Raw genomic sequence first — 15,069 nt, 5'->3', positions numbered from 1 at the left:
GACTAGAACGCTTTTCAGGTCAAACTCCCGCCAAAAACCTGCGAGTGAAAAGGCGCTCAACCGCGGACGAGGCGTGGATCGCAGGAATCGGTGACATGATGGTCACGTTGTACACGGTCCGCGAACAAAAAGATGGGGTTTTGGTCCGTTGTGTGAATCGGCTACGAGCAGCGAGACGACAATTTTCTGGACCCGTCATCCGCCTAGACTCGGTAAACCTGCGAATGTTCTCCTGGACTTTGGGTCCAGCAGTTGACTTTCCCTTTTCTGAGCTTCTCTTTATTTGCGCCGGTAAACCCCGGTCCGCAGCCGCATTTGTGTCACGAGCGACGTGTTGTTTCGCGGTGTTTTGATTTTGGAGTGTTTGCCGTTCTGTTCTTTGTGGCTGCAATGCCCAAAGTTTCTCAAGTCCAATTTCGAGCTAATACGCATGTACACGTTTCCTTTGTTGAGCTTGTTGCCGTGTGTGGCTGTTTGTCGCCCTGATTAAACTTCTGTTTTTAGAGTCTTCTTCGGTCAACTTCACGCCGGGCGTGGACTTGTAGCTTGTCACTGGTCAAAATCTAGAGTTTCTTATCTATTCAAGTAATTTATCGTCTTCCAAGGAAAGTTAAAATATTTTTTAAATTTTGCCTCACTCCGTGACATCGTAAAATGCACTCGTTCCGCATTTTTATTTTTTGTCCACGACCCGCGTGAGCGATATCGGTCCCCGCGACATGTGTGTTTGCGGCGGTTTTCCGCATGCTTATTGTGCAGCGTGAATTTGCTGTGTCTGCGTTCTGTTCCTGTGACGAGGTAGTTTGCAGCAAATTCCCGCGTGTTTATTGCACCTTGATACGCAAATTGTCCGTGTCTGCAATCTGTGACTTCAATTCCCATTTCACGATTTTTAATAAAATTTTGCTGTCGCAACGCCAACAACTGCTCACCCCAGATTTTCACTGCTTATCTATTCGTTTCGGGCGAGCCTTCTTACGGGATTTTGCGGCAGAGCGAAAGGTTTTGCAGTATTTGTGGGATCATAAGTACATCTACGATAAACGAGGTAACATATGCGATAAACGAGGTAACATATGCAAGTCATGAGTCTTCCAGGACTACCAAATACCATATTTACTCGAGTAATAGCCGCAGTGTTTATGAAGAAAACCTGAGGGTTCGCTTTTCCGCAAGGCACGAGGATGGTTAGTCACCGATTTCGACGGCAGGATTCCAGCGATTTAGAGGACATAGATAACGTCTTCGTGCGAAGATACCACCTGTGAAGATTGCATTTGTATGGAAACTCGTGTTCTCGATCTAGTTATTCGCTACCTTATTTATGCACAACGCAATGATTGGCTGTATGAGTGCTTTGTGGGAAAGTAGACGCAAGGGCCTTGTTCATAAATAGTGCGGCTATTATTCGAGTAAATAGGGTAGATGACGCCAGTGTATTCTCTCATTGTGAGTGATCAGAAGGGAGCATGGGGCTGCATGACATACTTAGCTGCAATCAAATGCAAGTGCGTGAACCAGTCCCAAGGTGAACAACTAGAAAAACACTCGCACCTGCCCCCCTACTGCCGCCAGCTCCCTCTGGCGGCACCGCATCCCCAACAAGGTACAATAAACTAAAAAACAAACAAACCAATAGAAATAAATCGATGCATTCCCCGACATCTTACCGTGGGTGCTGCCTTCGTCGGTGCTCGTACTCGGACTGCACGTCATCCGGTGGCGGCTCTCTTTCGTAGGCCTGGACTGCTGCACCGACTGCTGTTCCGTTTCCGGTTTAAGTTTTTCTCCCGGAGGGGGCACGAGACACAAGGGACTGCCGCAGCCGCTGCCTTCCCCCGAGTCTGCGTCGACGAAAAGAATGGCGTAGTGGCGTCAAATTTGAGTGACCGGCGACATGAACGCCGAAGCATGTTGTTTGCACGTTGCGCGGTACTTTTAGTTTTTTCAAAGAAAACATCGCACACTTCATTTATAACGGGCAATTTAAATGAAATATCCAAGGAAAGATTTTCTTGGCCTCTAGTTAGTGTTCCATGCTCTTTTTTAAGAATAACTATATAACCTATTTTTTTCCCCCGCTGTTCTGTTTATTATCCGATTTTTAGAAACGCTATATTTAGGTTGACCAACATCTGTTTCAACAAAATTTCATTTGTTTCTCATAATTAACCTGTTACAAATTATTTTTGGTGCCGTTGGACAGTTCAAACGCCTTTTTCTTCATTTAATTTTTCACTATAAATTTAACTTTAGTCATTTCATCATCTGATAATAGGTCTAAATAAATGTCTAATTCTTTGTTTATCCCGCAATTAATGAGGAAGGTGCCCATGAAAAAATTTATTTTTAACTTTATTACCATCTTTAATAAAACAAACAGAGGTTAAGGCCCTCTCGAAGACACAAAAGACCTAAAGTTGTTTGAATATGTAGAACAATGCTACTATAGAAACAAACAACTTTTACCAAATCTTTTTCATAGGCACACCGTTTAGACATTTTACTTCGTATTCAGCAAGAAACATGTGGGACATTGCATCAGTTTTATGATGATAGATCGAGTAACTATTATCAGTGTGTACTCAATAAAAAAACCAGAATCTCCTTTGCAATTAAAACGGAGACAAAACTTTGCACCGCTTTCCTCCATGTAAACAAGAGCAATGTCAGGTGGTCCACTTTAATAGCGTCAGTTTAAAAAGACAATGACTCCAAGCTTGCACCAAGCTTCTCAAACAAACCATTAAGCTTGCACTTCCCATCTGATAATCTTGGTCACAATGTTACGGGTAGGAGACGTGAGAGGGCGCCACCGAGGTATCTCGTCCCCAATACTCTCAAGAGGCCCACCTCACTCGGCACGTCTAGTCACCCATCTTTTCGCCCATTCCGTTAGCACCACACCCCCCCATCTCCTCGGGCGATTCCAGTCAAAAGAACCGAAGTGCATCCCATCTCATGCAAGTAAACAATGTTTCCAGAGAGAACATCTGGCATCAATGTTTCCAAGCCCCGACGCTCGGCTTCGTTTGGCGTCTTTCTCACATGCTCGAGTTGCGGAAACTGCCTAAGTCTCGACAACGTTGCGCAGCAAAGTTTACGCCAAGGGCAGTTTCACGAAATGCCTATTCACTTCAGGTAACCATGTTCCGCCACGTTGACGAACAGTGTCTGCCACTTTCCCGGTTAGTTTGGATTCATACGATAAGTTTTTGGCATCCTTTTTGGTATCGGTGAAACGCGCGGGCTCAGTCGACGATGGAACTCGGTAAGTATGACCGGGGACGTATTTGGGCCGCATAAACCCACACTCACTTGGTTCCTTTTATCCTTTTGGAGTCGCCCCAATGGCATCTCTCGGGCAATTTTGGGCGCCCGTGGGTCGACCTCTCGATCATCAGCTCGTCTTAGGTCCAAATAAAGACCGGTACGTATAAGAACAGAGTACCTGCCGATGCTTTATGTTCCCAACAACACCGGCAGGTCCCGTCGATCACAACACGAAGAGCTCGAGCGAGTTGGAAAACACTACCTTCACGCGTGTCAAGACATGGGGTGAAACGGGCTAAAGTTCAACAATGTGGCTTTTGGCGAGATGTCGAGCCGGAAGTATGTCACGAGAGACCACCCCGCAGACAAGCCAGGGGGCCTTCTCTCCTCCAGGGCAGGCTCACCGGGGCCGCTGTTTGGGTCGGCGACACCGTCTGGTTGGGCGGCGTCGGGGCCCCGGAGGGACAAGGGGGCCACAGGGTCCTCGTGTCCGTCGGTGGCGGGAGGGGCCAGGCGCCGACTGCAAGCCGCCAGCACGTGCGAGAACAGTGACAGAGTGAAGGCGGCCGCCGCACTGCTCAGTGGGTGGGGTCCTGCGAGGAGAGGGCGGATCCAAGCGGCGCATCAGTTTTGACCGTACGCTCTTGCAGATGGCTCTCTCTCCTTCTCTGGTGCCACCGGTGCACCCTTCAAGAATGTTTGTACTCGGACACTTCTGCACATCTGGGTGAACTTATTGCCGATGTCCAGGACGAGTCCGTTCCCTGCAGTTTACGTCGTAAGCCCCCCCAAAACAGTGGCCAAGGACTCTCTCTAGGGAGGCTTGCTCGATGAAGCCCTGCATTCTTTTTGTGCCTTTCCCTTTACTGCGAGTCTATTATATTGCAACGGCACTGCCTCCGACGGGCAATTCTGCCAATAGAGGAAGCACAGCTACCTTGGGTCTTGTTGGCCTTCGGAAGAGTGTGTTGACGTATCAAGTTGGTAAACGAGACTTGCACGAACACACTGCTGCTGCTGCTGCTTGATTACCCAAGTCGACCAGTAGAAACACCGTCTGTGGCCCCAGTCACACAGTGACTACTGGTAGCGACTAGCTTTCGCAAAGAAAGCTGGCGCCGTGACTGCTGCGGCACCAACGACAAAGGCTCTCTTACGGCATTAAACAGTTCACCGATAGGTGCCTACGCGTTGCGTGTTTCCCAAGGTGGCTCTGTCACTTGGCTCAAGGGGCAGGGGTGTTTATGAGGTCGGAAATGGTGAAGACTGAGTAAGAGAGCCACACACAAAAGATTGAAATAAACTAAATGCTAAATGCACTTTTCTGCTAAATGAAAAAACAGCAAGTAGAAAAATGTCTGCCCTCTGCGCCGGCACTTCGCTTCGATGAAAAACAAACGAGTTTTCGTTTTATTTCGTTGCGTCTAATGTGGGGTCCAACTCCGCACATGGTCAAACCTTCTGTAGTGTTTACAAAATAGGCTCATCTTTTTCGCGAAAAGTATTTGAATTCTTGCAGATACTTTTTCGTTACTTTTTCAAAAACGTATTTAAGTTATAGTTACAGTTACTTAAAAAAAAAGAAGGTATCGAGTTACAGTTAAAAGCTAAAAAAAAAAAAGCCGTTTACAACTCCCTGTAATGCCGAATTGGAGCACAGCTCTTGAGGAGGAGGAGGGAAGGTTACTGAGGGGAGGGTATACCCCTCCTTTCTCCTCCTCCCCTCACGGGGGTCACGTGACCTAGAGGGGGGGGGTATGTGACCTGGGGGGGTCACGTGACGTGTGGGGGTCACGTGCCCCCCCCCCCCCCCCCCCCCTCCCCACCCGAGGTCACGTGACCCCGGGAGGGGGCTCGCACAGTGCATTATGGGGCATTTTCCATAATGCACCGCACGGGTATGCCGACGGCGACGCAGCTCAAGCCGGAAACGGGAGCCTAAGAGCTGCGCTCTAAAAAGTAATGAGTTACAGTATCGCGGTACTACCCAAGATTGGCAATAAGCCAGTTTCACTGGACCATTTTCCTGGTGCGCTCTAAATACGTACCACTTTGCTCGGTTAAAAGCTTGTAGAGAAATTATGCATTATTTACTTGAATATTGTTGCATGGCTTGCAAGGTGACACCAGTCTGTTTACTGCCCTACCTAGCATGCATATATCCAAAACATATTATGAAATGGGCCAGGAGATTGTTGAAAGCTTTGAAAGCACTTTTTCCTAAAAATATAACTGACACAGGATCCTAGTCACCTGAAGTGCCACGCTCAGCATCGTAGTGGTGATGGCAGTTATGTGCGAGAACATTGTACCTCGTCACTCGCTAGGCTGGCTCCACCAGAGCACTGCACGGGCTTTGGCTTTCCCGAAAACTTGGGACGGCATTCTTTTGGTGGGTCTGGGCCAGTCCCGGGCTTTATTCTGCAAGCCCGGGCCGGGCTCGGGCTTGACTGTAGGCCCGGGCCGAGCTCGGGTGGGCATTTTGTCGGGCCTAGGTCGGGCTCGGTATTGAGGCCCGAGCCTGATTTAAGCCTGCTAACGAGTGTAATAGTAGATTTAGTTTCAGTGTGGGACAGCTCAGCTTTGTTAATGGTATTGTCTTGACGACAAAGAAAACACAAGCGTAGCTTTACAAAATATTTACGTAGAACTTCGTCCGAGTGGCGAGAGAAATGAAACGCGATTATGTATGCAGTCATAATTTACTTTGGAAAAAATCACGGCACTCTGTAGATCAATGGATTAATACACAGCAAGAATGATGATATAAGTATGATTTGTTTCGGCTGCAGCGCAAGCCGACAGATATTGTACTTCTCGTCTTGCTCCCAAAGTGCAGCACGTCGTGTTTTTTGGGAGTCACCAGAGTGGAGAATAAAAATCAAGATGATTTAAATCGTAATTTAAATTGTGATATAGATTGTACCGACTTGGCTGTGATAATATAAATCAAACGCTTTCTCTGAGAACAACACTGAACTCCAGTAACTTCAAAACTCGACTTTCTACAAGCTGTGGAGAAAACATATCCACAAGCTTTGTTTGTAAAGAGCGTAGAAGCAATTGCTGCAAACAAGGTAGCCCAGAACTTCTTATCCCATCACGCAGGTTTGCCGAAATAGCCGGGGGCACTGGCGCAAAAATGTCCCGCACAAACCCTTCTGGCAACTGCACGGCGGTCGGCCGGCGTAAGCAGCTTCACCTGATTTACGCAGTTTCTCAGTGCACAGCATGGCCATGACGGCGGCTCGGAAGACCAGGTCGGCCGTGGGCATTTCCGGCTCTGCCAGCAGGGCAGACAGCTGGGCCAAGGTCTCTTCGCACAGCGCCTGGATGCCACTGCCGAACAGACCGGATGCATGTCAGTGGAGTCTCTCTCGAAGGGCACACCCCGTCCCCAGTTTGGAGCGCGTCTCCGATTGGCATGTTTACCGTGCCCTAAAATGTGGTACCTCGATTTCTGCCAGACGACATCAAAGCAGTGTTATGTCGTTGCCCGCAGCAATCCTGGTGGCGGTGAGCGGCTGAGGTCAATGCGGCAAACGTTTGTTCCGCCGTGGCTCGCTCTCAGGTAAACAGTCCACGAAACTTTCTGAAGCAACGAGTGTCGGGATGCCGCAAAGATTGCGACACTTGCGAGCGCTCGTCTTTTCTGTGGAAGTTCTACGACCCACCGCCAGGATTGCAACGTCCAACGGCGTGACTTCATTTGTTGCCACCTTGGGACCAATTTTGACGTGGGGGGCCTAGGACGCTAAGCACGCTGGTAGAAGACGCGTTCCCTACGCCGTAGTCCCGAGGCCTCGCCACTCACTTGGTGTCGGTGGAAGTGTACAGATGCTCGCACAGCTTCAGGAAGTGGGTGGAAAAGTGGAACAGGTGGTTATTCCTGCAAAGGGAGACAAGCGTCGCTCTGGTCAAGGCAGGCAACGACAACTCTAGAAGGGACTGTGAATTTTGTAACCCTCATTAGGTAACATTTAGAGTACACTACCTGCATTTATAAAGCGTAAGACAAAAATCAGCTTTTATGTGAACACGCGAGGCTTTGCATAAGAAACAAATAAAGGCTACAACTCGAATTACTTTATTTTTCTGAACCGATTTGTGCCCCGAAAGCGACCAATCGGATGTATGCGTTGTTGTGTAGGCACCTTAGAAAAGACTTGGAAAGGTGCTACGTGAAACGTTCCTTGGACAAGTGTTCGGCATTTTGCGAAGCCCAGATAAAATCGTGGCCGCGAGGCTTGACACCGATTGGCTGACAGGTGGGAGATGAGGAGAGAGATGCTCGATGCTGACTGGTTAACAGGAAGGTAATCTGACCAGAGGAGTAGGTGAGGAAGAGTTTGACCACCTGAGAGCACCGAGGGAGAGGAGTTGGAAGGTATGGAGGGCTCTGGAATATCACCAGGTTTTTCAACCCGATTAGTGGCAGTATCGCTCCATTTTAGGAACAACTATAAAGTGTACACATATCACGCGTTAAACTATTATCTGGTTAAAAATGCTGTGAATGCAGGCGTCTGGCACTTGGAAGCTCAAAGTATTGCTAAACGTTTGTGATCCTTGAACGTTTCACATATGCAGCACTATTGCCTAGCAATTTGCCATTACTTAATTTTTTTTTTTTTCGATTGCTTATTCAGGTGGGTTCCTAGGAAGTAAAAACAAACCTTAGTTCACCATTGGGAGAAATTTGTGATTTTTAGAACCTTCCTCGCTCTCCACTTGAGCAAGTAAAATCTCCAGTATCGGCGACCAAAGAAACTTGACGACCCATAACGTAGGCATAGATCAAGCCAGACGCACTACACACTGTGCCATAACGGAAAAAAAAACAAGAAAACCCCCATACAGCCTCTGTTCGGTGTGTGTCATACATGGCTTGCACGTGAGGTCAGTCTGCCCTTCTTTCTGGTGGCCAGAGACGCCTTGCTAATGCAGTGGAAGCTACCCTCTCACGCATCCTTTTCCCCGTTATGTCTGACCAAGTGATGTCAATGCAAGCTATGCATAAGGGTGTTTCTCTTTGTCTACATTGTTTTACCAAGCTTTTCCCCTCAAATCGTATAGCCTTTAATAAAATAAGAGATGAACAATCTACATATTTTGGGTTTTCAGACACATAGCCACCAGCCGAGTTTTTTTTTTCACTTTGCAGGGACCAAACAAACGCCTGAATAATAGAGCAGTCCGAAAATTCGGCAGATGAAAAAACTTGCCTTTATTATGTCTAAGCAGGCTTCAAAAAGCCGTCTATAGTGCCTCGCTTCAGGTTACGCTTCTGCTTGCGTTCGGCCGCTTTCTACTACCTTGAGAATCGCTGCCTCCGATTCTAGCGTTACGGTCAAGTACTCTCCGTGCTTCTTAGCGAAACTTCGCGGCGGCGGAAGAATGGATGGAGCCACAATGTCCGAAAACCCGATTCACCGAGACAAGATGAGAGGCGCAAGTTTACGACTGCAGAATGGTGAATGAACAAAGCAAAACGGTAGCAATGATGATGATGATGATGACGCACAGCTAGAGAAAAAAAAAGGTAGCATGTGACACCTAGCGGTAGGACCTAGCAGTACTCAAGTAGCGCTGCCAAACCAAGCCAATCCATGTGCAGACAACATAGAATCTAAAATGGCGGCCTCATGATGGTGTTTCCCGCCGATCGCTCGTAACAATTTAGTTAAAAAAAATCTAACTTACAGGATTCAAACTGTCCGAAACTTCGGTTGTAAATATGTACCATTTCTATCAAATAGGTCACGGTTCCTCGGTTAGGTCCGAAATATTGAATTGGTCCGAATCATCGGCGTCCGAAAAATCTATTGGCTTATCATCAAAGCTGGCACAAAAGAATATTAACATGTACTGTTTCTCTCAGTCCATTGTCTTCTTTGCTTTATACAGTAAAACCTTGTTGATATGTTTTTCAGGGTACCGGGGACATAAATTGTATGATCCGGGAAAACTTGAGGAACGAGAATGCTAGAGCTGAGACAGATAGCAACTGTCACGAAACAATTTATACTATGCAAGCATTCGTAGGTAGGAACTCAAACTGGCCCAGAAAAAGTTGGTGAACATCTGTTGGTGTGAACTCAAATACATGAAAACAAGCTCGTAATTTTCACCAGGTGCCTTGGGCAACCATAAAGCGGGTGAGCGACAGAGCCCTGGGTTCGGGGAGGGCCATTTGCTGATGTCCTCGTTGGTTTGTCCCCACGCAATTGTGCACAACACTCCAGTACACCAAAGCCGTAAAAAGGTCTTGCACATGCAGCTGAGATTGTGGTGTGCTATACGAGTTTTGACAGAAACTTCTTTACACGGACCCGAAAAATTACCAGAACCGTGTGACAACACGGACCAGCAAATGGACAAAAACAGAAAAAGGCACAATGATGCATCATCTTCGTGCTGCTCATTAAAAAATTAATTTTTGTGGATTCGAAGTAAAAATTATCCGCGAGTAAAAATGTGCTTGGCTTTTTCGGTCCGAGCTTTTCACAAATTTTTGGTGAGGATTGAATCGAAAAACGTTTTTTCTGGCAATGTCGCACCTTTTTATTTTTTGCCAAGCAAAATAAAGCTGGCACATTGTTTCGTTTCGTCTCTCCTGTCCGTATGCTGGTTCGTTTTGTTGCGCGATTTCTGGTCCCACGCGTGAAGAAAGCTGCAGGAACTGTTCCCGGCAGACGCACTGCAGGTTCCAAAACTTGTCCAGGTCCGTGTCAAGAAGCTTCTGTCGACACTCGTTTAGCATGCCGCACTCTGTCCTGCATATCCAACCAATCTTTGATCCGGCAAGACCAAGACCCACGAGGTTGTGGAGGACATTATTCTGCCTGTGGTGTATCAAAGTGTTGTGCATGACTGTGCGGAGATGAGGACATGGGCAAAACGCCCCTTCGCGAGCAATGGACTCCGTCGCTTTTACACTGAGCATTCTCGAGCAGGATCACACTTTTGTTATGCTTTGGGTTAGTAAAGGTAGTGGCGCTCTCCGCTAAACTTCTCATGCTGTTTTGTCTCGCGCGGAGCCCAGTGATCCTTTATCACATTAATGCGATAGCATCGCAACCGTAGCAACAAACGTTGCATTGGCTCTTGAATGACCGCACCACTGTGCGGTTTAGTCGATTTTCGCAGTTCCTCGTCTCCCCCTCCATGTGAATGCGCTGGGTAGGGGGATGATCCGCGGACGTGTCGTTGCTTATGAATCCGTTCGCAAATCAATCCGTCGTGCAAGTTGGCCGGCGCTGATGGCACTATGTTGGCGCCTTTTTGGACGTAAGAACTGTGAAAGAAAACGCACTAAGCGGGAAATTAATACATGCGTTCCTATGGAAGCTCGGTGGTACTGGCGCTTCTGAACGTAAAAGCAGACAGGAAAAAAGCAAAAACCGGGAACGTATTAATGACGTTAAACCGTAATTAGGGTTCCATGTTTTTGGGGTTTATTTTTCGACGAATTCGGGGGTGTTCTTTTAGGATAAATTTTTTCCCACAAATTAGGAATTTCTCAGTATCAGTTGTTTGTTAAAGAAAAAAAAATCGTGGTTCACCGGGGCTTCTGTCGAAGAAAACAGGTCACGGACATGGAAATTCCCCAACCTTCCAAGAACATGCACGGGGCCCGCATATTTGAAATACGCCCCCGTATCGATAATAAAACAAAACGAAACAATGTGTGCGGTTCCAAAGAAAGGAGTGGCCTTGCAGGCAGTTCGATGAAGGCTGTGTTCCAGGTGAACTGAAAATAAAGCTATGGATAAAGATTTCTTCCCAGAAAGCTTGGGTTTTTCTCCTTCGAAGTCAGCTCGAATTCGGGGCTTTTCGGTTTTCCGCCGATTTTGATAAAACCGACTCGGGGGTTAATCTTCAGGGTTCGTCGGTATTTACTGAAAACATGAAACCCTATTTATAATGGTTCGCACATCATGCCCATGCTTCTTGTCGTATCACATAGTCATTTCTGGCCACAAGAAAACAAAAAGAAGATCCCTTTCCAATTTCATTTTTCAAGTGGTTCTTCTCATCCAGTTCTGTGTGCGCTACACCTAAAAGAAACACCTGCATGTACTGCTCCCAAAGCAACTTCGGTTCGAGCAACGTCTTAGAAAAGAAGAGGTCCTCCCACCCGCCGTGAGGTGCTTCGAGGAGCAGACGACTGTTCTTGTCCAGCAGACGCAGCAGATTTCCCTGGGCCCCATCGAACGGCTGCCCACTCTGCAGGCTGCAACGAGAATCCGCCGTCAATAATCGCCCGACTTTCCTCAACTCTGCTCGGAGGGAATTGCACTCTGAATCCAATCCAGTTTCATAAGTGTGCATTGGATTAGCATTTATTTAGGAACAAGCCAAATGCAAAGCCAGAGTTTAGTGCCTAAATTCAGGGGAGGGGGGGAGGGGGGAGTGAAGGGAAGAGAGCAGAAATAAAAAGATAGGCGACCAGATGTCGCTGTGTGAACAAGCGATAAGAGACCACAACAAAGCCGCCAAAAATGGCCCAATATTTCCAAAAGCTGACTCAGAAAACCAGCCCCACAAACAAATGACTCATAGGCGGGTCCCTACATATAGCAAGCGCAACTGCCAAACACAAAACAAGCAAACAGGAACACGTACCAGCGCAGGTAGTGATAGGCGGCGTTGCAACCCACGTGGGCACAACCTGCCAGCGTGCCCAGCTGGTTGTGGGGCATGCCAGCCTCCGGGTCCAGTCCCAGTGCCTGCCAGTAGTAGCGCTGGGAGAGCAAGGCCCACCGCTCCCTCTCTCCGCTGCCCGGGGCTCCCAGCTCGCTCAGGTACCGCGCTGGACACAAGTGGAAACCTCAATGGGGGGGACGGGACACGCTCCCTCGCACACGGCTAATTGGGCCATCTAAGGCCCGCTCCAGATGGGTAACATCTTTCCAGCATCTTGCGGTTGAAACACCGGCACTATGGGCCTCCCATGTTCATGAGAAGCAACCGCTGGAACTCAAATTGTTATGTTTTGCAGTTGTGATTTAAAGTTGTAACCCTCTCGCATTATTTAGGCACAAAGTTAGGCATTAACGACACATTTTGATATATTTAAGATGGCGTCGAGAATGCTAACCGATCTACCTGAAACAGGGTTCTCCCCACCGTGGGCGGCAGTGGCTTTGCTGCCCACTGCTCTGACTGACCGCCCATCGCTCGATTATGCGCCACAGGATGACAATGCGATTTTGCCCGTGCACACGGCTGCAGACAGTCCTCAGCAAGCCTGCGCACCGCCACGTTATTTCATCGCTGACTGCTGCCACTCCTTCAAACAAGGAGAGCGGAGCCAACACCAACGAGAAAACAAGGCCGTAGTGATGACATTTCTGCGACATCAGCAAAGGCCAACGCTGGACACAGATTGGAAACGAGTGCTGAGTCAGCGCGCGGCTTTGAGTCAAGATTGAGCCGAACGTTGATGCAATCGTCGTGTCCAACCTGTGACCAGCGATGGCCTTTGCTAATGACATCTCTATCAGCACTACGGCTATGTTATTGAGGGGTTGGCGGAGCGCCGCCGGCGGTACGGGGATGGCGGGGGGTGCTTGGCTGAGTAGAAACACAAAATAAACATACACGACGAATACGCACCATGCAGCAGTTTTCTCCGCAGGCTGCGAGCAACAGAGAGCAGAGGAGAGTACTTTTCTTTCACTGCTCAATGTTTGCTAGTGCCCTGGCTTGCTTTATCTTCGCCTCTTCGCTCGGTCCCCGCCTTTCCTTCCAGCCTTTCATTTTTTTTTTCAAGGCACCTTTGTTTTTGTTTTGTTTTGTTACATCAACGTCTACCGATGGCCAGATTGTCTTCATTGTCACTTGCCCCCTCATCTTCACAAGAACTGAGTTCAGGGGCACAATCTTCGTCCCTCCACTCGAAGAACAGAGCTCAACACCACCCTTACTTTGAGTTGAACTATCCAGATCTGTGACTTTTCTTTTGCGGGAACAAGACACGCGCAATTCACCAGTGTGAGATGCCATTTTTAAATAAATGAGGCCAGCCTAAACTTTAAAAGCCCGCTAAAAGCAGCTTCACAAATATTTTTACATCACGGAGTGTGCCGGTCATTTTGCTTATCCCGTCAAAATTAACTGGACGAGTGAAACATCTCAAAACCAGTAATATGACGGATGAGCTGTACTTATCCAAAGCAAGTTCTGCCAGCACTGTGGTGACGAGTCAGGCTTGTCCAAAGCAGTTAAAGAATCATGTACCAAGTAGCCCGCTCCCCCATTTTTATTACATTTTACACCTCTCATTTTGACAAAATCAATGTCGCAGTAACCATGTTCTTTGGAGGTTTTGTGCAAGATAAGCTTAGCTCGTGAAAAAGGAGTCTTTGTGCCTCGTTATTTGGGTGAATGCACCCTCTATATCCTTACTAAAAACATACACCGTCCAATTACACCTCTCGGCTCAATTACGCCGCTATCCTTCGAGAAACCAAATTCCGAGGTCCCCTTGAAGGTCCAACACCATGGAGGTAGGAAGCTTCTGGAGGTGACATAACGCCATCAGAGGTGAAGCCAAAATCATAATAATAAGTTTTATTTCTCATCAATGATGAAGTGTAGGCCGAAGAAAAAAGCTGAAAAGGACCAGCTTGACGGGTCTCCGGCCCCCTACAGTGGCAAAACAGACGGCAGCAAGAACAACAAATAAATTATAAAACAGGGAAAGGAACTAAAGAATGACATACAGTGGCTTGAAAGTCATTCATGAATACATTTTTAGCATTGACAGTACAAATTTCACATTTATTTAGCCCAGGTCCAAATCATTATTGTGAGGCTGTTGAGTAAATACGCTAGGGTGTGTTTGAGCATTTGTTTACCATGATTTGTCATGTGAGGGATCATCCTCAAATACTCAGTGTGACGAGTGGGATACGCCTGAATATTTTTGGTCAGTGCTGAAAGTTCAGCTAGAAAGCGAGAATACCCTTGGTCCTCGTGGAGGGACACGCCCTCAACGATGACCAAGAGACGCTATTGGATGAAAAGGAAAGCTGACTGACTTGGCGCCAACAGCTTCTCTGGTCACCTACGGGGCCCCGAGGGTGACCAAAGCAGCCATTGAGTCAGCTCTCCTTTTTGTCCAATAGCGTCTGTTGGTTTTGGTCATTGTTAGGGGCGTGTCCCTCCACACTTCTGGCTTCACCTCTGGCAGGCTCATGTCGCCCCCAGAAGCTTCCTACTTCCGTGTCAAACACCTTGTCAGATCCACCCTGCAGGACGCCAAGCTTTGAATGTCCCTGGAAATCCCAAAGACACTTCTGTGGCCGCCACTCACCCAGGTCTCCGAGACAGAGGAGCAGGCGGTGGCATGCCTGGCGGGCCCACAACACCAGGGACTCCTCGTGCTGCCCCGATGCGTCGTGGCCGTGGTGTGGCGGCTGCTGACGACGCTGCGACAGGCGCCCTGGCAACCCGGCAGACGGTTAGCCACGCGGTCAGGGATCGCCGACGGCATGAAGCGACGGGAGCTTACGGCCAAACTTCATTTTAACTTGACCCCTGAACTACCCTTCACGAATGTGACTCGTGTCTTGGTTCTGGAGCTTGTTTTGTGCAGTCTTTTGCGTATGACGCCGTTACCACAACCTGTCGGCAGGCACGGGTTGTCGGACTGGTTGCATGAGGCAAGGAAAGAATAAAGCTCACTTTTCTCCTTTTGACCCATAGGGTGAGGAGGTACCACCATTGCATGTGTTGCGACTTTTGGGTTGTGCAGTACGGTAAACGAATGTTTGTGCTTAGCGGTGA

At 48.1% G+C, this 15,069-nt stretch overlaps 1 protein-coding gene across 2 annotated transcripts in view; it reads right to left on the bottom strand.

Annotated features, from left to right (window-relative positions):
* The window catches only part of LOC8051920 (protein SMG5), a 69,620-nt gene that overhangs the window by 35,221 nt on the left and 19,330 nt on the right, over nt 1-15,069 (bottom strand). For both annotated transcript variants that reach the window (XM_029970440.4, XM_029970441.4), the window contains exons 5-11: nt 14,597-14,725; nt 11,902-12,088; nt 11,414-11,509; nt 7,088-7,162; nt 6,476-6,612; nt 3,678-3,866; nt 1,671-1,844 (exon numbers count right to left, since the gene is read on the bottom strand). In XM_029970440.4, coding sequence (XP_029826300.2) covers nt 1,671-1,844; nt 3,678-3,866; nt 6,476-6,612; nt 7,088-7,162; nt 11,414-11,509; nt 11,902-12,088; nt 14,597-14,725 — 987 coding nt within the window. The remainder of the gene's footprint in view (nt 1-1,670; nt 1,845-3,677; nt 3,867-6,475; nt 6,613-7,087; nt 7,163-11,413; nt 11,510-11,901; nt 12,089-14,596; nt 14,726-15,069) is intronic.

Source organism: Ixodes scapularis, unplaced genomic scaffold, assembly GCF_016920785.2.
Source record: "Ixodes scapularis isolate PalLabHiFi unplaced genomic scaffold, ASM1692078v2 PGA_scaffold1__304_contigs__length_218370807, whole genome shotgun sequence".
Classification (NCBI taxonomy): domain Eukaryota; kingdom Metazoa; phylum Arthropoda; class Arachnida; order Ixodida; family Ixodidae; genus Ixodes; species Ixodes scapularis.
Note: the sequence above shows the minus strand (reverse complement) of the source record. Positions and strands in the feature narration are given on the sequence as shown.